Below are 25577 nucleotides of genomic sequence, written 5' to 3'. Positions count from 1 at the left end.
TACCAGTATATACATGTAATCTCAGCTGCGATTCGGTTCGACTGAATATTTGGACAAACGGCTTCACCGAAACTCGAAGCAGTCCTTCAAAATTCATGTCTGGAAATTTGGTTTCAGCTTCTGCCGGTTCTAGCAGTTAATGTGCACTTGGGGGACACTGCTGTTTGTTTCAAATGAGTGATTTGACTGTTAAACTTTATCACTATGAATTTTGCGTTGCTTACCGTCTAGTTAGGAAAATTCCAAAATGAAAACAGTCACCAATTTTCCCGTTCAAATGATGGCTTCCATGGCCAATATTTTATTTCCCGAAACTGAAGAGTTCCTATAGTCTGTTTTATCAAGTTACTGATACATTTTATCTCCGCTAATTTAAAAAACAAATTATAGGCACTCTATTGGTGAAGGAGCAGTCACTGACTCTGCTTACATCTTAGATTTGACCCGGTCATGACACGAGCGGGCTTCGAACTCTGAACGTCTTAGTCACGAGACAAACACTCTAACCACTAAGATAACTAATCTCTATCCAGAATAATCGTTCCTTACACTCACATATACCTCTGCCGACTGGGCTTTTCAATATTCTTGTAAAACGTTAAAAAGACTCAAATAAAATATTGTTTCGAATTTTGTTGTAAATAAATCAATATTAAGCGGATATAAAGTCTTTCTGTGACACAAGAAGCATTGAATTGTGTTGAAATTTGATTACACTGCCCGGTATATAGGTACATGTAGATAAGCTTTGTAATGGGAAACCAAAAACTACAATAAGTTGTTTGCCCTACATTTTCCTGATATTTCATAAACTAGTTCTTCATTTTATTTTCATTAACCATATAAAAGTGGATTTACACGTGGAATACAACTGCTAATTTTGAGACGGTGACAGAAGTACTTACTAATACATGTATATGTGAGTAAGGAACGATAACTCTGGGTATAGATGGTGAGCTAACGCGTTTCCAGATACAGATTTCTGGAAACACAAATCCAACCGATGACAAAAAGCGTTGCAGCTATGTTTAGCGTGTGAATCAGTAATCAATCATCAATGGTTGAAAGAGGAATTATTGAATTGCCAGCTCGTTAAGATTCATAATAAACAAACGCCTTCAACTGCATACAATAGAATTCCATTAATCTTATGGAAACACCGTCTCCAGTAAATTATGTCTGTTAAATACGGTGGAGAAAATCACATACTAACAAAACAATTAATGATAACAACTAAGTAAATATGGAACTTGACGAATATTATGGTTTTATAAATACATGTCTATTTGGGCGTTTTTTGTATGACTGCAAGATGAAAGGATTAGGCGAGGTGGTCATTGATCTCAGAAAACTGAATTAGATTGAGGTGGGTCCAAATATTATGTTGATCGAGGTGGTATATGCGTGGGGGATTTTTATTTTAGATCACGGTTTAACCGATGGTACATGTATACGGTCTTTTAAATGCATACAAAATTCTATAACATTTCAGGAATGGCCACCGGGCGTGTCAAAAGAAATGAAAGATCACAGGAAATCCATTGCAGTGTTCGTTTCCGGCAGTATAAGTAAGGTGTGAACAAAACTTGAAATTATATTTTTTAGTTAATTAAATCTATCATATAAACTCATATTATTCCCTTGCTTTGCATATTATTTCTATATCGCGTTTGTAACAATCACAGACATAATAAAAATTCAAGTTCTTGTTATTGTAGAAATTCTTAAGGGAGGAAAATGCATTCGAAAAAGCAACGTCAAAGTACGCCGAAACTTGTGCAAGTCTTTGCTGGTTCATGTGTGTCCAAGATCCACCAGTTTACGTGGACCCTACTATGCCAAAAGGGAACTTTAACTCGGACAAATACCGAGGATACACGAAGACTGGAAACGAGTATAAATACCTCGTGTGGCCCCCACTGTATCTACATAAAGGTGGCCCTATGCTTGGAAAAGGCGTGGCCCAAGGAAAATAAAGCAATGCTACATATCAGCTCAGGATTTATCTAAAACTTCAAAATTGAAAAATGCTAAAATATATTGACTCAAAATGGTGTTAATGTCCAAATAAGTAGTTTCATCTATTTCGATTTTCTCCCCGCGCTATCTGTTGGAGCAGGAAACAAATATTGACCGAGTCATTAGCCTCTATACGACAACTTACGGAATATTGTTACAAAGGAAGGGGAGTTGATCGAAACTAACATTGTTCAAAATAGCACTTTTCTCTAAATTGCTTAATGGAAACCCAGTAGGCCCATTTGACTTTAAATAAATCACAGCAACCTTAAAAACTATTGGTCGTTCTAGCTTTATATTGAATGTTAACCATGTACACAACTTCCATTTAGTTGAATAAACATGTACTTCTTCGGGGATGAATGTTGTGATCATGTTCATTCTAGTGCATTCTGTGGGAATAGCCAAAGATAATTACAGGTGCGCTTTTCATTACTACTCAGTAAGAATTTTGTAGATTTGAAATGTTCGTGAATTAAAATTCAGATGAAATATTGCTGTCATTTAATTAATATGAAAGTAATTTCTACTCATTTTTTACGATAAAAAGCGTTTTATAAAAGATCGTACACTGTCCCCACTTCTTATATGGAATGAGTGGAAATTACATTCATTTCTTAAAAGTCAATTTAGTAAAACGTATTTGATGAATGATTATAAAGAAATTATGATTGGGCTGATGTGGGGCTACTCGGGCTGATATGACATATAATATGAAATTTGGCATGTGTATTCTCTATTTATCATATACTTGGAATGATAATTATACCGATTCTACACTTTGCGATATGGATGACGTCACAATAGCCAATATCAACGACCGATCCGATTTTCGGATCGGCGTTCAAAAATGCTCTCGGGTTGATATAGAACGACGCAGGCTGATACAACATATATATTAGCATGTAATATTCTTTGTATGTGACGCGGAGCAATATTTCCGTAGCAACAAAATAGAAACAGAGGAGCCTAACGTCTGTTAATGTCATTCCTGGACGTCATATGGCGCGACTTAACGGTAATTTAATTTGGTTTATTCAATATAAACATGTAAAGAATGGATTCTTCTCATTTTAACTGTACGCTTTTTGAATATTTTTTTTATGCAACAACTATTCCTTTGGCACAGATAAGTAGGTTTTGCGATTCTTATGTGTTTGTCAGGGTCATTTCAAGATCGCACTCTTAATACCCAAGAATCTTTGAAATTCCATTAGAGCAGATATATATTATGTATATGCTTTTGATTCCTTTCAAATTTTGTCGAAATTTGCAGCATAATCACTATGTATGAACACATTTCTGGCTGTTTGTCTAGCAGAATTAATGAACATGGGCAAATAGGTAGACTCTGATAACTCTAGATTTTAGCACATTGATTGTTATTTATGTTATACTTCTACAACTTATATTTGGTAAATCTTTATAAAGTAACTCTGGCTTAATGATATAAAAATGATACGAAATCAAGTAAATGATATGAAATCAAGTAAATTATATGAAATAAAGGTGGGGTATCGTATTATATAAGAGAAAATGATTTTCTCAATTTTTACCTCAAGTAAATATTAGGAGTTAAAATGGCCTCGAGGTTCCCAAGCTCTACAACGACTACAAACAGATGATGATAAATATAATGTACCTCTGACCAGTGTTATTTATTATGTACATATATTGTTACTGTTCCTCATGTACCATTGATGGTTTGAGAGAATATTATGTACAGATATTGTTACTGTTCCTCGTGTACCATTAATGGTTTGAGAGAATATTATGTACAGATATTGTTACTGTTCCTCATGTACCATTAATGGTTTGAGAGAATAAATTGAACTAAAACATGCATGTAGTTTCAGTGATGAGTTTTAAAATGGCAGTAACGGAAATGTAATGAGTATAAAATGAGCATAATGGAAGAACGTGTCTTGTTTGTCCTGAAATTCAACACTCGTGAGTACTGTAAGGTAAGGATTATTCTACCGATGTACTTGGACTTTGCTAATGAATCGAGATAGACAGGTCGTATTTCGGCCAGAGTAGCGCCTCCAATTTCAGGCGACACAATGATTTGATACGGCTGTGGTATGATGTTTTCCCAGCACATGATATATCAAAATCGATTAAAAAGATAGGAAGTTTCAGGCTTTTTAGACTACAGTTCGCATAGATATTGTTAGCAATTTCTACTTCGATTAATGGCTGAAGTTATCAACAGTAACATGGTCGCAACCGATAGTATTTTTTGAAAAATGAAATCTTTCCCAGGGAAAGATATTGACCACACGAGGCCAGTGGGCCTTAACAGACACCTGACTAGAAAAATGGAGAACTTGAGTTACTGAATTATTGACATTTTTCGGTCGATACGATGCTTTTGCTACCTGAAAAGTACATTATTCCTTTCGCCTGCATTGAACGAGCAAAAGTCAAAAATTGTTTTATTATATCATTAAATAATTTAAAACATCGAAACAGGTTACTAGAACTTATACCTCGTCAGCCATATTGGTTTACAGCCAGAGTACAAGACCTAGTCGAAATTTCACTGAACGAGAGGAATGATCAGCGTATCAATTGGGAATTTCCAATTTATTTTTGACCCGGTGTTGGAAAAATGAAATGTCATAATCACCTCGAACGCACGAGGTGAATATTATACACCTATTTACTAACTATGAGGACAATAGCAAGTTTAATGTTCCCCAAGACAGCATCTATTTCCCGAGGCGCAGTCGAGGGAGAAAATGAACTATTGTCCGAATAGTCAGTAAATAGGTGTTTCATTATACCAAAGGAGACTTTACTTGTGTCAGGGATGCAAAGCGTTCTGCCATGATTGTCGTCTGGTAAACAAGTTAGAATTATCGGACTTTGACGTCACGATCCGGATAAAACCAGAAACGTTCCGAGATGAAAAGTGCTGCCGGTGAATAGTTTGACGACTATTTCACCATGGGCAAATAGTACAAAAACTATTATACGGAAGAGAGTGTTTAGAAAAATAGGTTTATTCGACATATTCTTATATAGAAAAAAATACACTGAGGTATAATAATCCGTTCTATTTTCTAGTTTTACATCTCATTAAATGAAAAAACTCGGGAGTTTTTCCGCAGGTTTTTATAAAGCGTAGATTTCCTCAGAAGAACAACAACAAGCAATTAACAATTTATTAACATGCGACTGTGGCTTACCATGTCGCTTTCAGTATGTTATCAAATGTGTTATATTTCTCCTCAGGAAGAAGATATATCGATGAACAAGAAGATGCATTAAACCCTTAGTCAACGGAGGGGAAATCATGAATGATAATGCACAGCTCTTACTTGTCCTTATCAATTTAGTTATATTGAAGGGTAAGTTAAACATGTAATTATCTTTAATTACTGAATCAACGTGGACTTATTTGATAAAAAAAATATTACAGGTCACAGTTGTTCTAAAAATTGTGAACATTGGATAGATCACAGATAGAAACATAAGAGTCCTTCCATTGTAAGCGATGCAAGAAACTCATCTAAGTCGAATGTTTTACGATTCCTCAGTAATTCCAAGGAGCTTCGTCACATCTATTTATCAATGTTAGAATCAACATACGAGTTCGTATACTCATCACTAGTAAAGCTTTTCATAAAAGCCTGCCGCCTTAAACTTGGACCTATTATTACAGTGTACATCATACTGATAAACAGTCGAACCCTGTAAAATCCATCGTTCGGCTGGGGGATAGGAATGGGGTGGGTGAGTGGTGCGGGGGGTGGGGGGTGGGGGTGGGGGTTCACATAGCTATAAAAGGATAGTAGTGTTATAATAATAATATTAATAACAATAAATTCTTTTATTTAGACAGGATAGCACAATTAGTACAAATGACTAGTTTACATTGTGGTCCTGTATAAAATATATTCACAGACAGATAAATGAGAGAATAGAAAAATAGATAACATAATATAAAATATATACATAAAATACACACACGATATCACTGGGGGGAAAATAAACACACACACACACACACACACACACACACACACACACACACACACACACACACACACACACACACACATATATATATATATATATATATATATAGCGCTTGCGTTAAATTTTTAACTTTGTGTACTGTTTATTCTATTTTTTTTAATATATATATATACACATCATGCATAGCTCTTATCCTTGGACGAATTTGGCTCCACTTGTTTGTCACGCTGTTTTTGGCTATATTTAGATCTAAAACTTCATAGTTATTTCGGATTTCAAACATTTCGGTTGAGCATCACTGAAGAGACATTATTTGTCGAAATGCGCATCTGGTGCATCAAAATTGGTACCGTATAAGTTTTACTTCATATCTATATATCACTTATTTGAGAAATAATGCTGCAAATATGCTGATTTAAAAGATGTAATGGAACCACAGCTTCTGACAGACTTGGGCAACTGATTCCATAAAATTGTGTTCATGTTCTTACTGCAATTGTTAATTCATGTACTCAAAATCATTTAACATTAACTAGCCTGAATGAAGATGTTTGTGTATACTTCCCAAAAATGTCTGAACGATTTGTTTAATAATCATTTCTGAACACAAAATGAAGTTTAATGCCTGCACCCATAGAAACTATTTTGAAGCAAATTCTAGAAAGTTTAAGCATACATTTTTCTCTAATCGGAAAGCAGATTCATTGTTTAAAACATTATTTTCCTTCCCTTTTTTGGACTCTTCAGCTATTAGCATGCAAGTGTTTGATGCCTGAAATTAACCTACTTTGAAACAAAATGTTTTCACATACCTCTAATAATGGAGGCATGAATTTTCTTTCAATACCAAACCCATCATTTAATATATTGGTTTTGTGTAATTTAATAGGGAAAGTTTGGGTTTTTTTTCTACAGAAAGCGTCCAACCGTCAGGATAATTCAGACTAAACATGAACGGTAATATGCTGCTCCAAACTATCTATGATTCTCTGTCTCTGCACAGTGTTTTGTGCGCAAACAACTCTGGCGGTAGACTGTATGCTGCTCATTCCTGCCAAATGATAAAAAAGAAACGAACCTTTAGATAAAATGACAGTACTAGAGTTCAAAAATATACATGTACACACATATAGATATTTGAGGTCAGGTTAAGAAAATCATGAATTAGAATAAATCAATTATAATACATAAAAGTCTGTTTTCGTTATTTATTTAGGATTGAAAATTTATGAAATTGATATTTACATTCTCTCACCAGAGGGCGAGTTATACAAGCTTCCCTTACACAGCGTAGTGCTCGGAAGTCTGGGTAGAGAATATCGAATATAGAGAGCAAATAAATTGAAGTTTTACTGACATGCATTATTTTCATCACCCCTCTCTCTGTCTTAATAAACTTGCTGTTTTATCTTCAGATATATCTGGTGCTGCAGCAAACTGTCCTTCTGATTGGGTATATAATGCTGACAGAGAGCGTTGTTATAAATATATTACGAACGATAAGTCTTATGCAGAGGCATTCGACAATTGCATCTTATTAGACGCCATTCTAGCTACACCAAAGAACGCATCTGAAAGAGACTTTATCTACGACCAAGTGATCAAGTATGTAACAAGGCAAAACCTAATGTGATAAGAAATGTTTTAGAAACATATTGCTACCGTGTGGGCATATTGAAAAAGATCAACTTCAAATTGAGAATGTCTTTCTAGTCAGGGCAACCACAATATTAAAGTTTGATTTCTATCGGGTAAGGGTTCTAAAGATAAAAAGCACATTTTTTAAATATCCAAAGTGAATTCATTTATGACCTTGTCTGATTCATAATGAAAAAGACAACATAAGCCATTTTATTTTGACCAATGGCACATCTACTCTTTAGGGGGTACCAGTGTACTAAATTTGATATCTGCTATGTAAAGGATTTACAAGATACTGAGAGGACAATGTTTTCCTATGTCCGGAGTGATCTGGCTTTTGACCTTGTGATCTCAAAAATCAATAGTGTTCATCTACTGAAGAGGAACCAGTGTAGAATGTACCAAGCTAAAATGTCTGTCAAGCAAGGGTTATCAAGATAATGAGCGGACAATACCTTTCTATGTCCAGAGTTGATTGACCCTTGAAATTGTAAATTGAAAATCAATCGGGGCAATGTACTCTTTAGGGGAAGCCAGTATTACAAGTTTGATGTTTTTTGTTTCAAACAAAGGGTTCTTAAAATATTAAGGGGATAACACTTGGCCTACCGACCGACAACAGGTGCAAACCAATGTCCCCTTTTTTCAAAGGGGGTTGTGTGTGTGCATAATTAATTTTTTATCCACAAAATAATCACCCTGTTCACATTTTTTACAAGGACTATCAATCAATATGTATGGGTTGGAGTCGTGAAGAGGTCTAATGTAGAACCATGGACGTTTGCTGATGGTGTTCCGCTCAAACCTTCAACGCCGCCCTGGGATTTATGGAGAACTGGTAATAAATTTAACTTAATATTCCATGATTCCTGTTTTATATCTAACTAGTGCAAATTTACATATTCCTCATTAGCTTTTGAGATTATTTAGCTCACCTGAGTTTCTGGGATGATTTAATGATCAGTCTTTGTGTGTCGTCTGTAATTGTAAGCTGTATCATCATTAATTATCACCATCCCCCCAATGATTTCGAGTAATCAAGAACAGGTAGGTGTGTCACATTACTTGGCAAAAAAGTTACCACACGTTAATTGTGTGAAATACTGAAACAATAGAGTAGCTGTACCCAAACTCATGGCTCTTCTTAGCAGAGTTGTTTTGGGCATTTATCTCTCAAGCGTACCAAACAGAAATCTACTCTGTCTATTTACAGTTGCCATTGTAATGATGGCAATTTCCTCATGAATGCGTTGCAATTGTAAATAATGCTCGTCCATATACAAATAAATGTAGTACGTCTTATTTTAACGGCTGGGAATTCCTACAGAAATGAAAGTAGAATGTAAATATAAGAAATCAACTTCAATTTAGAAAATACATGAACTGCAACGCTTCACGCTGACATAGTTTTCATGAAACGCTTTTCCAAAAATATTTCTTGCATAAAAAAAAGAAAAGAAAAAAAAAAGAAAGAAAGAAAGAAAAAACAAACAACAACAACCCCCCCCCCCCAAACCAAACACAAAAACAAAAAACCAAAACCAAGGGGGTATCCACGTGTTGAAATAATTCGGTGTAATCGAGATTTGTCAATTTTTCACATGTATTTGATATAATATACATGTACCAATTAAAATGCATGCTGTAGTTAAAAACACTATTTCTAAGCAGAAAGAGTTAGCAGACATGTACAATGGATGTGAACTAAGTGGCGTTATTATAGGATTAAGCGTCTTTTTAGAGTAGACATCGATGTGTAAACTCTGGACAATTTACTCACAAACTGAATAAAAGTGCGAAGCACATTGGACATATCAATTTGGCATCATCTGATGCAAGCTGACCCCCATTTCTCGGAAAATACAAACTATTGATAATAATAATCAAAACATGTAAAATGCCACAAAAATAGCCTCCTGCTCTCAGAAAAAGGTGGGTACGAAATATATTTTTGCTGAAGTCTTTGAATCGAAAAGTTTGAAATACCCTTTAATGTCGATTTTAAAGTAATGTTAATTCTTTGAATTAGAAGAGAGATACACTATTACTGCACGTCTGATTTATCGAAGACGAACTACCATCTATTGCAGGGTATCCATCAGCTACAGGCTATTGTGCGTTTTTGAAAGGTGTAGATAGTGATTACCTATTAGAAACCGCAAGCTGCAACAACAGATATAAATCTGTTTGCCAGAAAACGATTTTTGAACATTGTGAGTACCATTTAAAATCTTTGTGACTTTAAATACTATTCGAATTCAATTTTTACATCATTTAGGGGCAAATTAAATGGATTATTCATTTATGTCTTGAAATAGCACTGCTATGAGTCCAGATCAAAACTTTGACCGAGTGATAAAACTCACCCTTGTCCCCTCGTATCAAATGAAATGTAAAGCTTTTTTTTTCTCTTTCCAATTTTACCTCTTTAACGTGTTTTAAAAAGATCGATTATTTTGTTAATGTTGGTCAATGGTGATATCAAAGCAGATATTCTCAAACCGAAACAGGGATGCAGCATCCACTTTAGCTATGCACCGTCACGCAAGTTGATATAATTAAGACAAGCTTGCAGCTACTCTTCCTGCATTTTGTGTTTCCCATTCAATTTGCATTTTCGTTTATAACTACGTATACGAGATGGAATATATTAATAATGCCACCAACCGAAACTTATAGTGAACATATTTAAATCATAAGACAAAGTGAACACATTTATTCGTAAGACATAGAACCCATTTAATTCATGAAATGGAGTGTAAAAGATTAATAAAGAATAATACGTACCAGGGGCGGATGCAGACAATTTTCAAAATAGGGGTGGGGGTATGGTGGGTGGTGGTAACCCAAGTTTGTACTTTTCCACCCAAACGTGGGGAATTGAAGAAAATGTTCCACCACTTTAGTAGTGGGTGGTTTTGTAACCTCCTCTAAATTCGTAGTGTGCACAAATATCAGTTTACGTATTACCTTGAAGAAAACCTACAAAACAGCTTTATAAAACGTTTTATTGTTTCATATAAAATATAATCATACTCGTACTTCAACTTTCCTAAAATGTAATAGCTTCATCATTTCTCATTTCAAAAGGAGAAGCGCGTGAATTATCATCTGGTGTGCGTATGTATATATGCACCATCATTTATCAAGGTGAATTGAACTGAGCAGAAAAGGAATTCCTAAGCTTATTTCCATTTTCAATGAAATATATATTCTTATATTTGTTCAGCATGTCCGGCGAATTGGTTTCGTTCCCCTGGGGGATCTGTGTGCTACAAAAAATTTGGGCAATCCGACTCCTACCAACAAAGCGTGGACATCTGCAACAGCAACGGCTCCGACATTTTGATGCCCAGAAACCCACACGAGGACATGTTTTTCACCATGTATTTCAATACGTAAGTAGCAAATACTGCATGAAACTCTCGTCTGCTTGTTGTATCATGTCCCATTCGAGATTTTATTGTAGTAGATTAAAGTTTGTTTTCTCTCCAGTGCTACAAATTTTGACCGATGTACGACGCTCAAGGCCGTAGCAATGAGGCTTCACTACATTCGTTCACCAAAGGGCTAGTTTTTTTCAACTCTATTTTTTTTTTAACGAGACTCATGTTAATCTTCATATAATCTAATTGACATAAAATCAAATTATTCAATCGATGGAAAATGTAGTCATTTTAATTCAACTACTTGAATCTCCTACCCTTTGGATATATTGTGAAGAAATGCATACAAATAATGTATTTGCAAAATGCAACCAAAATTAAAATGAGAGAGAGAGAGAGAGAGAGAGAGAGAGAGAGAGAGATGTACTTCTGCTTTCACACTTATGAAATTTCTTGCTGTGGCCTTCAATTCGAGATTTAGATATATCGACGACTTATTATCTATTAACAATATTAATTTTCATTCATATGTCGATTCGATATATATATCCCAGTGAACTCGATTAAAAGACACTACAGAGTCGTCCACTTCTGCTTCATACTTAGATATTTTATTGACAGTAGATATTAACGGCAAACTAACAACTCAACTTTATGACAAACAGAATGTTCCATATTCCATTATCACCTGCATATGGTGATAATATAATATCTCAACTGCAAGAACCTCTTCTGCTTATGGTCAGCTTTTAAATCAAAGCAGGCTACTGACTAACAAGTTGATGGTGCATGGGGTTCCAACAGCCTCGTTTAATGTCAGCATTTTGCAAATTATATGGTCGTTTTAACGATCTAGTTTTCCAATACAACATATCATTGGATCAAATGCTGTCTGACGTGTTTCATACCGATTGTTAGGACGTTCTTGGCACACTGATTTTGACTACGGAGGACTCCGTTTACCTGATCAAAATATAGGGCTCACGGCGGATGTGACCGGTCGACAGGCGATGATTACTCCTCCTAGGCACCTGATCCCAGTGTTTGCCCAACTTTATTTTGTATTGCTTATATGGGAGTTGTGAGATTGATCACTGTTCGTTATCTTCGCCTTTCACAAAACTGAAAAACAGTGTAGACAAAAAAAATTATACAGAAAACCAACAACCTTACCTACTCCTCCCATAAATAATTGTAGAATTCTTTCAAGTTTATAAACAGGATGACGAAAGAGTTGATCAGTCTTAAGGATGTATGCTACACTAGAGAAATTTGATGTAGATGAAAAGTGGAGAATATGTACAACAATATTTTGAAGTTGAAAATTCAACTGAATTATTTGCATATGCCATATAAGGTAGTATTTACATCGATGAACAAGTACGGAGGAAAAAGATATTTCGTCGGTATTAAAAAAGGATTTGATTTAATATCAAGTTAAAAAGCGAACAACAGAGTGTAAATTCTCTCTGCAACCATATGGTTTTCCTTTGTATGTCGGAGTGGCTCGAGTAACTACATTTTCGCGCAGATTGTCAATGTTTAAGTTTTTCAGTAGATCTACCTACGAGATCTCGCGATGAAAAACACCTGTATTAGACATGCCAAAGCACAAAGTTGGTACTCCTTTTAGTGTAAACAACATTTGGGACTAATACACGGAGCTTATTATCGGTAATTCATAAAATTATTTTGCACCATTACGGAGATCATATGGAATTGGTACCCTATCCCGAAAACGTCAGAATAAAACAAATGGATAGGGCTACATTATTGGAGCTCATTAAAGGGCGTCTCTCATCATAGGTGCTGAACAGTTTTAACCCCTGTTGCCTTTAATCCTTATACATGTATCTTTTTTTACTATTACCTGTTTATGTATAAAACTCAATCTAGCAGATTCAATATAATGTTACGTGTCATATAAATTTTAATTTCTGTTCTATACTTTTGTATGTACGTTGTTTACGCCCTGTTCATATATAGACGTCTCTGTTCTATGAATAACAGCAGTTCAACTGAAAAAGGGTATTACTTACATAACCTTTACAATTTTTAAAAAGGCTATATAAAGATTGTGTATTGTTAAGTTTTGCAAATTGATGTATTGTAGAAACCATAAATACGACAAAATATGGATCGGGTACGCGCTACATAATGTGGATTTCTTCTGGAACTCGGGGGAGCAAACAAACTACACAGGCTGGGAAGATGGTAGATGATATATTAACCTAAACAATACATGGGGAAACATTGACTTTGTAGTACGCTCTGTTGAAGATTTTGTAATATACTCAAGCTTTCCATTCTGAATCATTTAATAGCGGAACCGGATACTTGGGAAGATTGTGCAGTGTATGCTTCTAACAGCAGAGGGTTCAGTCGATGGTATGGACTCCAGTGCGGCATAGCTGCTGTGACATATTGTCAAGACACCACTTTCTATACCTTGACTGGTATGTCACTAGTACTATATTTGGTACATCTTAATTTTTGTGTAGTATTTCGTTTAATTTAAAGTTATACACGTACCATTGTGATTTCTGGTATAAGGAAGGGTCTATCATATTGCTTGTGGGTCCGTTTACTATATCATACGTATAGGCTTTTGATGACATAATGAGGTACTGCATCATGAAGACTAGCCATTTTCTGAGTGTCTTGGAATATATAATTTTACCACTCATATACAGTATCATATAATTTTTGTTTTGAAATTCCAATTCATCAATAACCTGGTCTTCGATATTGGAGGCATAAAAGCATTCATTATACATGTACATGCATAAGGACACTCACTTCCGCTCAATCCAGAACCAAACTCATGAACTTCGAAACCAAATCTCCTACATGTAGCAGTGTGATTTGGCAAGTTAGAAAAAATTCTTTTAATGGCGATGTAATTATCGCCATGCTATCGCACGTTACATGGAATATGGAGAGTTGAAGTAGAATATAGTACATGTAGGTATTAGATGTTAATTTAAGATGATTTTATTAAAAACTAATCACACTTCAAATATTTCATAAAGCAGAGATGTTGCATTGATTAACTTTAATATCCAAATAGCTGCCACATACCAGGTGGACTACTGAGAGTAAAAAAGAGATATGTTATGCTTATATAACTGTTATTCATTGTGAATCCGGATGAAAAGGGATTCATACGCACGCCCCATTAAAGACGTGCACAGTTTGTTAAAACAAAGAATGATGCAGTTCATACCGTCATGTATTTTCAAAAAATGAAATCAAGACAGCAATTCAAAATTACTTCCTACACAAAATATTGGAATCTAATATTTGCTGATACTCTCACATTTGATCAATTGTTTGCAGGTTGCTTAGTATTGAAAGAAATATAGATTGGGATAAAAAACAATGTATGCAAAATACCTTTGATATTGATGCATCCTTGAAAAACAATTCTTTTGAAAGTTCAGAAATTGTTAGAATTTCTTACATGTAACTAGAAAATTTTGTATCTTACCTTGTCGTACCTTATCTTACCGTATCTTGTACTTTATCTTAAAATACAGTACATTTTAGTAGTAAATTTCAATCAAACATAATTATATTTCCAGGCTCTTAAAACCCAGCAAATTGTACAATACATGAATTTGCTGTACTTTTCCCACTCCTTTTTATTTTTGGTTTTTAAAACATATCAGCTTTCACATATACATGTATATGTATTAATGTTATGTATCGTATTTGAATTAGGAAGACATGATGTATGTTAGGATTGATATAAAGATAGATATTGTTTATCAGTTTTATCTCGCTTGAGCTAAAGGTTCAAGTGAACTTTTCTTATCATGTCAATAATATTTATGCATACTTATGTTATGCGGTTGGTTATATATTGTTTAACTTTTCACTCATATGGAGACGTCACCACTGCCGGTGAATGGCTGCAAATTTTAAGCCTATGCTAATAGAATAGGTCCTTAGTACCTCTTCCTTGTCGAAAGAGGCGACTTAATGGAGCGGTCCTTCGGATGATACCGCAAAGAAAAAACCCGCGGCCCCGTCACAGTAGACGTGGCACGATAAAGATTCCTTCCTGCTCAAAGGCCACACCTTACCCGATACAAAACGGACTTTTCACAATTGCTGCATGCCCAGTCGTCAAACTTACACATTTCTCATATTAGTCCCAAAGGGAAAGGTCCAAATTCTAATATGGTGCTGCCATGAGTTGATTACCTGTTACAAAGTTGAATTTTCCCTTTAAACAGCTGCTTGCCAAGTCAATATACCCATTACAAAACACAAAGGGTGCGGTAGTTGTTTCATTGATGTTACTTCATTTTGATCGGATGAAACAAAATAATTTTCCAGAACAGCTGCAATACAAGTCACTGGACCATGAATAAATGTTCTCGAGTGATTTGGAACAAGTGTTGTTAATTCTTATGTTATTTGAATTGGAATATAGCCACATGGTGAACTTAACCATAACGTTGTTCGATTTATAGTTAAATCAATCCATGTGAGCGATTCAGGCTCTTTTAATACATTATTGTATAAACTGGATAATTTTAATTGCAGCCCTTTTATATACCGGTAAGGACATTTTCCAGGGGGAAACCCTGCCGGTTTGATGAGTAAACCAAACTTTATTTATATTCCAGATTACACGTCAATTTAATGTCTTTATTTCAAAACTTTTTAATAAGTGGGGAGGGAGAGTAATTTTTAAAGTTATTGCAACCCGTCCACTTGTAAAGTTTAATGGGACATTTCCTTGTAAATTGTGTGGAAAATGTACATTGGGTGGATAGGAACAGTTACGGGTAGCAGAGTTCTCAATGTGTTAGAGATTTCACATTTAGTTATCTTTTTCTCTCTTTGTTCCATTTGAAATTCCACCACAAAATAAATTTGATGGGGATTTTAATGTTATTCCTTTAAAGTATAAATGTATTGATATTTTAAAGTCGGTATGAGGATTTTCGATCGGGGATAGGAAAATTCTGTCAACGAGGTTTTGGTGAGGTTCCAAGTAAACAAAAAATATAGTTAAAACATCACGCACTTAATTTTTTTTATGTAGCCACTTGAAATGTCACTATGTTTGCGATAAAAGACGATACCTTACCCTTATAAACAAGGACATTTTGACTAATATTGCAATTAAAGCTACAAAATTTCAAAGTATCAAACAAAAGAAGATCAATAAGATGTAGAAAAATCAAATCTCCATCAATTTCCTACCCATTTCGCTTTGTCTGTTCTGTCTTTATTCTGATTTACTTAATGGAATGTAACAAAGTCCTTCATTACTTTAATGGAAATGCTTGGAATTAAACAGATATATAACTTCCGAAATCTCTTGTTTCTGATAGTGCGTATCAATATGAAGGTTATACTTGCAGAAATAATTCAATAACACAAAAGTGGTGTTAAAAGGGCACGAATGAATACTCTTTATAGAAATTGTTTATATAACGAGAAGGACTATCAATGTAAAGATGGATGTCTACAATTAAAACATCAATGATTATTGATTGTTTATTTTTATGTACATTGTAAATAATCTTGATTATGTGTTTCGCATTCATTTTTATAGTCATTCATGATCAAATATATCGAGTTAAATAATATTCGTAATAAAGATATATTATGTTGAAATTGCATGTATATTCAGATATCACAACAGCTGAGGCTTTAACAGTACAAACGTCACAAGCGACAACTCAAATCACCACCTCAGTTAACGTACAAACAACAGACTCTGAGGTTACAACCGTACAGTCAACTATTGTACAGACATCGTATGATATCACAGTGTCACCTGAAGCTACAACACTAATTGCAGATATCACCACGATGCTGTCAACCACACAGTCAACTGCTGCCACAGCACCAGCGATAGAGAGCACCACAACGGTATCTCAAATCGTTGAGTGTAGTTGTCATTGCTATAGGAATAGCACAAACATAACGTCAGAAGAATTGCAGGAAATGATACTACAAATCAAAAGTAACCTAACTGTAGACACAAAGTCTCTATCCTCCTCAATTCGACAACTCACGAGCGCTCACGATCCGCGAGTGTCATCAAAGAACATCGGTAGTTTTGGAATAGCTGTGCTAGTCTCCATCGGAGTTTTCTTGCTTATCTTAGATTTCGTTCCCACGAAAGGTTGTTGCATTTGGAAGAAGAAACTGAATGTTACTTGAAATGACGTTGTGTCTTAATATTTCTGTGTATATTACATGTATTAGCGTCATTTACCAACTATCGATAATTAATATAATTTCTGCCAACTTTGTGCAAATCAATAAATCAAAGCAGTACGGCTTTGGACGTTTCTATGTGATCATAAAAACCACGTGTATACATGTACAATCTTACAGGTGAAAGAATACCAAAATAAGAAAGTACATGTAACCCCAAGGTCGCTGGTAGAGTAATATAAATCTACTGTTATCATGTGTTGAAACCAAATTTTATTACATTTTAATTATAAAAGCAAAGAATTTAACAAGGACATGGTCTACATTGGTATTCTCATATGTACATTGCTTTATTGTGTCACAAACTCATATGCCAATATTTTTAAATAACATGAACTGTCCTGTACATAATACCCCCATTTCAGATAGAATTCAAATTCTTTGGAACCTAGCCAGCTTCCCCATTATTGATTACGGAAGATCTCTACGTGATTTGTTTGTACACATTTTAATCAGAATATCCAGTGTTACATAGTGAGATCAGACATATTTACGTAAAGAGTTTTAGTGATGAATTCAAATTCTTTGGAGCATAGTCTAGAGTGTCAATCTTTGGCTTCTGACGCCAATGACCTTCACACGGTCGGGTACACGGCATGAGTCGCAATCCCACACTGGTTGTCCTGATTACGGGACATCATTATATAGCCATTCATACCCCAGGACGATCCCCAGCTGCAATTTACAAAGTCAATGTCACTGAAGCATAACAAGAAATAGTCTGGAGTGTCAATATACTGAACAGCCTTATATTTCAAATCATTTCATTTACTTCTAAATGCCTTGTATTATGATGTGCACGTCAAACAAAAAAAAAACCCAAGGTCTATCTTACCTGTTTTTCACAAGCCAATAGTCTTTTCCTTGGTATACACCATATCCAACAGCCAAAACGGCGTGGTCAAATATGATGCTGCTACACGTGCTTTCATAGTACACGCCCTCTTTGTACAGGTGGAACGACTGCTTACTGGCATCAATACATACTGTGACTGGACCCACGCTAGCCACTGCTTTCTGGAGGCTCTGTTCATCACCGGCAGGGACTTTAACGAAGCCCTGACAAGTGGCCCCGACCTCTGAAGGTCGATACTGACAGGTATTTTTATCCTATAAATATTGAAACTCAACACCAGGCGTTGTAGGATGTTTACGTCATCATAATGTTTATCATTGTTCATATATGAATATCTACATTTGTTCTATACATATATGAATATATGTACAATTTATGTGACGAAGTTCTAATATTAATATATCCCGTTCACAATTTACCTTTCCAAGATACGGGTAGGACTCCTCAGTGTCTATGCCTCCGTTTTCTTTAATATACTTGTAGGCTTTTTCTGGAAGTCCTCCGTTACATCCCATGTTTTCTGCGCATAATGTAGACCAGTTATCAAAGTACTTGATCGAACATGAATGTTGTAATATTGCCCAGATAAGTCTTCCTGAACAATTTAATATATAATACAAGGTATACACATGTAAAATATGAATGTCTCATCACCATTCATCAAAAGTTATGGTCAAGGTTAAAGTTTTAGCGGTCAAACAGACAAACCAAAAACTTTATGGCCCCGAATCTCCAATAAACTTTCAGAAAGTAGTTTAATAATATTGCACATACGTGTTATATATACATACCTTTGCTACAGTCAAGAAGATTCTGTTCCGACAGAGAGATCAATTTCCCCGTTTTTCTAAAATGTTGACCTTCCAAACCACCGGTGGTAGAAAAAGCCCAGCAGGATCCACACTGACCCTGTAAGAATCGGTAAAAATCAAACATTTATTTGACTTTCTATATATACATGTACAGTGTACCTTTTTTGTGTATCTGATTTTGAATGTGGAGAAAAAAATATTTTCATAATTTTATTCTTCTCTCAATGTGACTTTGAAACTTGGTATGACTGGAAAGAAGCAAACTCAGTGCAGTGTCAATTCTCCGGGACTACTTTCCCCAACGAATAATGACATTATGATATTGGAATTGTAGCGTAACGGAATATACTAAACTGACCAGAGCTTAGGAAAGAAGTTTAAAATGAAAATCAATTATTACCAAGGGTAACCATAAAGGTCGAGTGCTTCTTCTTTTAAGCTTACCTGATTTTTCACTGGAGTAACGTAACCTTTCTCTCTCCAATCCACTGCCTCTGGAAGTTTCATGTTGTTAGGTGGTAGAAACGTACTCCCGTTCACCAGGCCAAACCCCCGAGCACCGTTCAGGATTGCTGTGACTTCATCGGCTGTCTGGGAAGCAACACAAAATTGACAATGATTTGTTTTTGGTCCTTTTTTTTTTTTATAAATGTTTACGTCCCTTCGAGAATGTACTCATATTGAGACGTGACCAGCTGTAGGTAAAGTACCACATATGGTCATGAAGCAAACGCTCCAACTCTGAGCCAGCACGGCCGGTCAATAGACAATGAAGATGCAGTGCTATTAATAATTCTAATTTTCTAATTCTAATTTTGAAATACGTTTTCCTGTCCGAGGACGATTCAATTAACTTGCAATTATTATATAAAAAATTCTAGTAATTCATTATACGTATTCTCTTATTTTTGAAACTTCAAAAACTATTCTCGATTTACCAAACTTTAACCACAAGTGCCGTATAATTCAACTAATGAAAATGTATATAGATGAAGTTGATATTTTAAGGCTTACCATATCAACGTTCCGATTCAAACTTACATGAACAATTCAGAGAATATTAAGTATGCCTTCTGCTTCAGGTTATATTTGTTTAATTGGTAAAAATGGAGGTAATGAATCAGGAATCCTCTTATACAATTTTATCATCATTATCTGTGGACCTTTGACCATATGTTACAAAATTATTTGACCCTGTCTTTCTACATACAAAATAGGGGTCATTTTTTATAAGTGGAAACTTTTAATTTGAAGTCTCAACAAGCGATATTTGTAAAGCATATTATGCCAAATTACAGTACACGTCAATTATTTGACCCTGTCTTTCTACATACAAAATAGGGGTCATTTTTTATAAGTGGAAACATTTAATTTGAAGTCTCAACAAGCGATATTTGTAAAGCATATTATGCCAAATTACAGTACACCACACACTGGAGAATTAAATCTGCTATATACCTACAATTTGTTTCTCATGGTAGTGACCTTGACTGAGGAGATTTCGACATTATGTTTCAGTATATAAAGTATCCCAAGGAAAGTACTTTGTCTGGCAGTGACCTTGACTTACTGACCTTATGGGCAATAGGGATCACGTGTACGCTGATGTGCATCAACCTACCAAGCATAAAGTGTGAGAGGTAAAGTGTTCTCTAGTTTTCCGTTGCACAAAATCCAATAAACATCTGAGCAGAAGTGATCATCTGCACATTGATATGTATATCAGTCTACCAAGTGTGAAGGATTAGAGTTAAAGTGTTCTCCAGTTATTCGTTGCATTAGATGTGGGGGACCGATATCTGCCAAACAAATTTTTGCCTTTTTTGAAGGAAGTCATAATGAGTATTTCGGGTAATATGCAGGAACGTTTCCTTGCCGTGTGAACTTTGTACATCTAAACACAATTGAGGACATCATCGTGTTATGGAGACTCTTCATGTGAAGTTTCATTGCTAAATTCCAAATGGTACTTAAGATACCATCTGGTACGAGGAGAGAGACCCAGGTTTACAACTTCCCGCTTTCCTTAAGCCGTGGACAATTTAAAAAAAAAATGTATGGGATCTATTTACTCCAAAGTCGCATATTACACTCGACGAACAGTCAAAACATTAGAACGATTGATGGTAAAGCAATGAATTCTTCCATCTTTATGTCACATGCGTGAATGGAAAAATTTATCTTTGAAACTTGATTTTAATAGACTTGTAAAATTCAAGAGTTATTTTAGGAAATATAAATGTGGTTTTCGAAGCTTGTTTTGATGAGTGGAGGCAAGGTTTTTGGCTTGCAGCGCTGATAACATAAATATGTATACCATATCTCCGTATTCATTCATCCCAAGTCTGTATGTGTGGTGTCCCAAGTCGGCTTCAATGTTGTGCTTATTGATGACATCAATATTCTGCCGCCAAATTGATTTCCTAGAATTCAACATGCAATAGTACACTTAAGATTTATTTCGTGCTAAATTTTAGACACAAATATGAAATATTTTGATATATGTTTACAAAAGAATTGTAACTCTTTTCATGGTCCCGTAATCAGAGATTCGAGGTCTGTCTGTTTGTCCGCTAAAACTTTATATCTTGGCCGTAATTTTAGAACGGTTAGTTCAAGGGCTTTCACATTTCATACGGTTAGTCCTTTCTCTTCGTACCAAATGTTTTGACTTCATGACTTTAACCTTGGAGTTAACGGGGTCATCATTGTTTCACAAACCGCATCTTTTTTAAAAATGTCATTAAACGAAACTTACAGGAAATAAACTGGCCTTCGTTATCATGTTTAGATTTTTAATATTTTTGAATCAAATTCGAGGTTGAGACGGAAGTAATGAACTTAATGTGGACTATTTTAATTTGGACATTTTTTGAAGACAAATGATTTGTTATTTTGAAAATCCATGTAGGATATTGTGACTTGACTATCTAAACTTACTTGCAAATTCATAAAAAAGAATTGATAATAATTCTATACCAGAGTAATTGAGAGAGAGAATATTGTTTAACGTTCTTATCGAGAATTTTTCACTGATATTGAGACGTCACCATTGCCGGTGAAGGGTTGCAAATTTTAGGCGTATGCTCGGCGCTTACGGCTTCCCACGGGAAGAGAGAGAGAGAGAGAGAGAGAGAGAGAGAGAGAGAGAGAGAGAGAGAGAGAGAGAGGTTATATTTAACTTATTGTGGAACACTAATGTAATGACATGAGTTGGTAAAGCACACAAAACTTTCGAAATGTTATACTTGTATTTTTTGACCTACTATAACCGTTTGTAATCTTTACAATGAGGAAGGAGGATAGTCGTTAAGCTCTTTATATAAACGAAATTGTAATGAAAAAAAGTGAAGAAAACGAACAGTCGTCAATTTCATAAGTATCATAAAGAATATGAAATTTAACAGTAGGAGTAACACAGACTACTGGACATACCAGAGGTGGGATCAGGTACCTAGAAGAACTGATGGTACCTTTTGGTTCCTGTGAGAGGATTTTCAAAGGATATGTTCCTGTATGGCTTTTAACCCTTTTCATGGCCCTGACACTTGTGGTCAGGGTTTGAACCAGCTTGATTTTAAACTATAATATGTACATTAGGATGGTTGCATGTTACTTTGACAAATGGTTTGGTTTATTAGATAATTTTGCTACTGCTTTTGTGGCTCCGGCCTGATACCAGAGGCCATGGTGTGAAATGATTCTACACAGCATGATGATGTTTGTACATAGTATATCAATTTGACATACTGAACCTCTGTGGTTCTTGAGAAGATATTTTTCGTCCAATCTATTCCATGTAGAACTTTATTGAGCTATCATGGCCCCGGGGATCATGATGGTGTCTGTGGTTTGAACAACATTCGTTGTACAATATTTTGCGAATGCTTTGTCAGCAATAAGCAAATGATGATTTATTTTATTTTATTTCTTGATAAAAGCACTGATCTGGCAATTCATTAATATAAGTAAAACTCATTGATAAAGAACTTGCGGTTATGTGGAATACTTTTAGAATTCCCTACCAAATTAGTTATGATTGTGATAGGAAATATGGCTATAAAGAACCAAAGAACCTGTACACACGGATTACTTCAACCCGTTAAATTTCTTACTTTCATTTTCACATTTGCACTTTATTTGTATACAACGATACCGAATTCACAAAGTTCCGACCTCAGTCAAACTGCCATTCAATGTAATCTTGTCACATATTTATATCTATCATCTAGAAAATATAATAATATATGTTAATTTTGTCATTGATAATAAACAATATGTTACTGAAGCAGGTACATCTTTTTATCATATTTGATTCACGGTATTTTCGGAAATAAATATTGACTGTGTCCCCAGGAAATCCTGGTAAGAAAGTTTTATACTAAGACAACTATTCCTATACTTAGGAAAATTTAGGATGTTTTGGTGAAATGGAGTTTTAAAACATAGATTTTTATTTCCCGGTTATACATCTTTCTATAGCGGCCATGGGTCATTTGTATACACTGATATTTGCTTTACCCAAGATTGCTTTTTAATGAAAAGTGGTTGGAATGGGTATTTTAGCTCTTGAGAAGAAAATGTCATACTTGACAGACGTAGGACAAAATTTTAATCAGAAAACCAAATTCAGTCAACAAATCCCAAAAGAATTGATATATTTAACACCATAAACGAAACCTTGCTATCAAACAGTAATTTTGTTACTAGGTGATATGAAATTTTATGTTTACAATGTTAGAGGAGGACATCCTATTACCTTGGGGTTTAAATTCCTCTAGATAATGACAATATACAGATTTTTATGGCCAACGACATTCACACACTCACATGATGCATTATGACGCCATTTAAACATCAGAATATATCTCGTATAGTCCCCACCTTTTGTTTTCATCCTGCTGGTGGTAGTCTTTGTTATGGACACGTTTGAAGTCCTCCCATTCTCTATCGAAGAAGTCTTCGGTCAGACGACCGTAACAGGTGCACGCGCAAAACACGACAATAAGCAGAGATTTCCACACCTGTAAAATCACACCTTTACAATGTATCTGATTTATAAGAAAATTCACGACAGTTTGCTGATTAGAAAGTACATGTACTCATCATAATGCGTACTTCACTGAATTCATCAAAGAAGAAATTATTAATATAAAGTATATTATTTTAAAATTTGATGTACTATCTTACCATGTTCTTGATTCAGGAAGATTTGGAATGACGTGAAACAGGAAGTTTGTCTCGTTATTAAATGTCTCTCTTTACTTAAGCGTGAATGGCGGATATAAAATATTTGACAATCGGTGATAAAGAATAATATTCACTATTAAAGATAAGTTAAATTGCACTTGGATTAATTATGTGTGGTTAATAATAGCGACTGTCATTCTATAAATCATATGCACAACAATGGTTTGTCATTTAAGAACGTTAAACTAGTGTAAATTTTATGTCATTAACAACTTTTTAAAACTTCCGTGATGATTCAGTCTACTTTACAAAGAAATAAATATTCAAGAATTAACTTTTTTATTAGGTCATTACATAATAATGAATTCAAATGATTAGTCCTGTATTCAACAAGGGAATTGTGTTGTACAGTGTATGGAATATAATACTTTACAATATGACCTGGAAACAGTAAAGCGACAAAGCATACGGCATAACCTATGCAAAGATTATTACCATGTTTTCGCAGTTAGAGTTATCCTCCTTTCATTATGCGGCGATAGAGGAGACCCCCATCCCCAACCACCACCAAATACAAATGATTGTGCTGGCAGAAAGTTTACCACCAATATAAAAATGTATTAAGAAATATTAGTGCATATTTGTAATAAAAAAGATCCGTTTGTATAGAAATACCAAGAAGGTATAATATGATAAACAAATATAGAAATATACAAGAAACCCAAACACTAATTTATCCAAACAGAAACATCGATTGCCTACGAAGCATTTTTTAAAAAAAAAGATATGATTCAAATTTTGAAATCGATAATGTCATGAATGAATGTACTTCCGAATCTGCTAATCCGAGTACTGAATAGAATTCTGAACCTTCTGATTATACGTGGTAGTATTGGGTGGATATCGTGCACTAAATCCTTCTGAAGTATGAAACACAAACGAAGTATTTGAATAGTATATATATATATATATATATATATATATAAAAGCACTGAAAAGGCCACGACACTGTTGGTTATTTAAAACTCAATTTTGATTATACGTGGTAGTATTGGGTGGATATCGTGCACTAAATCCTTCTGAAGTATGAAACACAAACGAAGTATTTGAATAGTATATATATATATATATATATATATATATATATATATATATATAAAAGCACTGAAAAGGCCACGACACTGTTGGTTATTTAAAACTCAAATTATATATATATATATATATATATATATATATATATATATATATAAAAGCACTGAAAAGGCCACGACACTGTTGGTTATTTAAAACTCAAATTTTCGACGCAACCCGCGTCTTTATCAAGAGACATAAATTACATAAACAAATAACACACAAAAACGACAAGTATCGATAAACTACATTGGTGAGAAGAGTGATACACTATTGTACTGAGTGATAAAAATGGTGGTGGTTACGTTG

The 25577-nt window shown here is 34.7% G+C and overlaps 3 protein-coding genes across 6 annotated transcripts in view; 2 read left to right on the top strand and 1 right to left on the bottom strand.

Moving 5' to 3' along the window:
• LOC130052270 (trichohyalin-like) overlaps nt 1-3862 on the top strand; it is a 28265-nt gene extending 24403 nt beyond the window's left edge. For both annotated transcript variants that reach the window (XM_056156718.1, XM_056156719.1), the window contains 2 exons: nt 1493-1573; nt 1719-3862. In XM_056156718.1, coding sequence (XP_056012693.1) covers nt 1493-1573; nt 1719-1976 — 339 coding nt within the window. In that variant the 3' untranslated portion in view covers nt 1977-3862. The remainder of the gene's footprint in view (nt 1-1492; nt 1574-1718) is intronic.
• LOC130052271 (secretory phospholipase A2 receptor-like) lies at nt 2355-17344 on the top strand. 3 transcript variants are annotated; one of them, XM_056156721.1, is made up of 9 exons: nt 2355-2439; nt 5260-5375; nt 7422-7611; nt 8367-8485; nt 9738-9860; nt 10877-11045; nt 13147-13247; nt 13358-13489; nt 16687-17344. In XM_056156721.1, the coding sequence occupies exons 2-9, from the start codon at nt 5321-5323 to the stop codon at nt 17220-17222; spliced, it is 1425 nt and encodes a 474-aa protein (XP_056012696.1). In that variant the 5' UTR covers nt 2355-2439; nt 5260-5320; the 3' UTR covers nt 17223-17344. The 3 variants fall into 3 exon arrangements, with proteins under 3 accessions (XP_056012696.1, XP_056012695.1, XP_056012697.1); XM_056156720.1 differs by lacking the exon at nt 2355-2439 and adding an exon at nt 2900-3037; XM_056156722.1 differs by lacking the exons at nt 2355-2439; nt 5260-5375 and adding an exon at nt 6226-6352.
• A 125-nt stretch (nt 17345-17469) lies between these two features.
• LOC130052272 (procathepsin L-like) lies at nt 17470-24353 on the bottom strand. Its single transcript, XM_056156723.1, has 8 exons — nt 24138-24353; nt 23832-23971; nt 21265-21370; nt 19392-19538; nt 18927-19044; nt 18555-18655; nt 18115-18389; nt 17470-17954 (listed from the first exon to the last, which is right to left on the bottom strand). Exons 1-8 carry the CDS (start codon nt 24138-24140, stop codon nt 17855-17857), a joined length of 990 nt encoding a protein of 329 aa, XP_056012698.1. The 5' UTR covers nt 24141-24353; the 3' UTR covers nt 17470-17854.
• Nucleotides 24354-25577: the final 1224 nt, after the last annotated feature.

The sequence above is a fragment of the Ostrea edulis genome, chromosome 2 (assembly GCF_947568905.1).
Source record: "Ostrea edulis chromosome 2, xbOstEdul1.1, whole genome shotgun sequence".
NCBI classification, from domain to species: Eukaryota; Metazoa; Mollusca; class Bivalvia; order Ostreida; family Ostreidae; genus Ostrea; species Ostrea edulis.
Note: the sequence above shows the minus strand (reverse complement) of the source record. Positions and strands in the feature narration are given on the sequence as shown.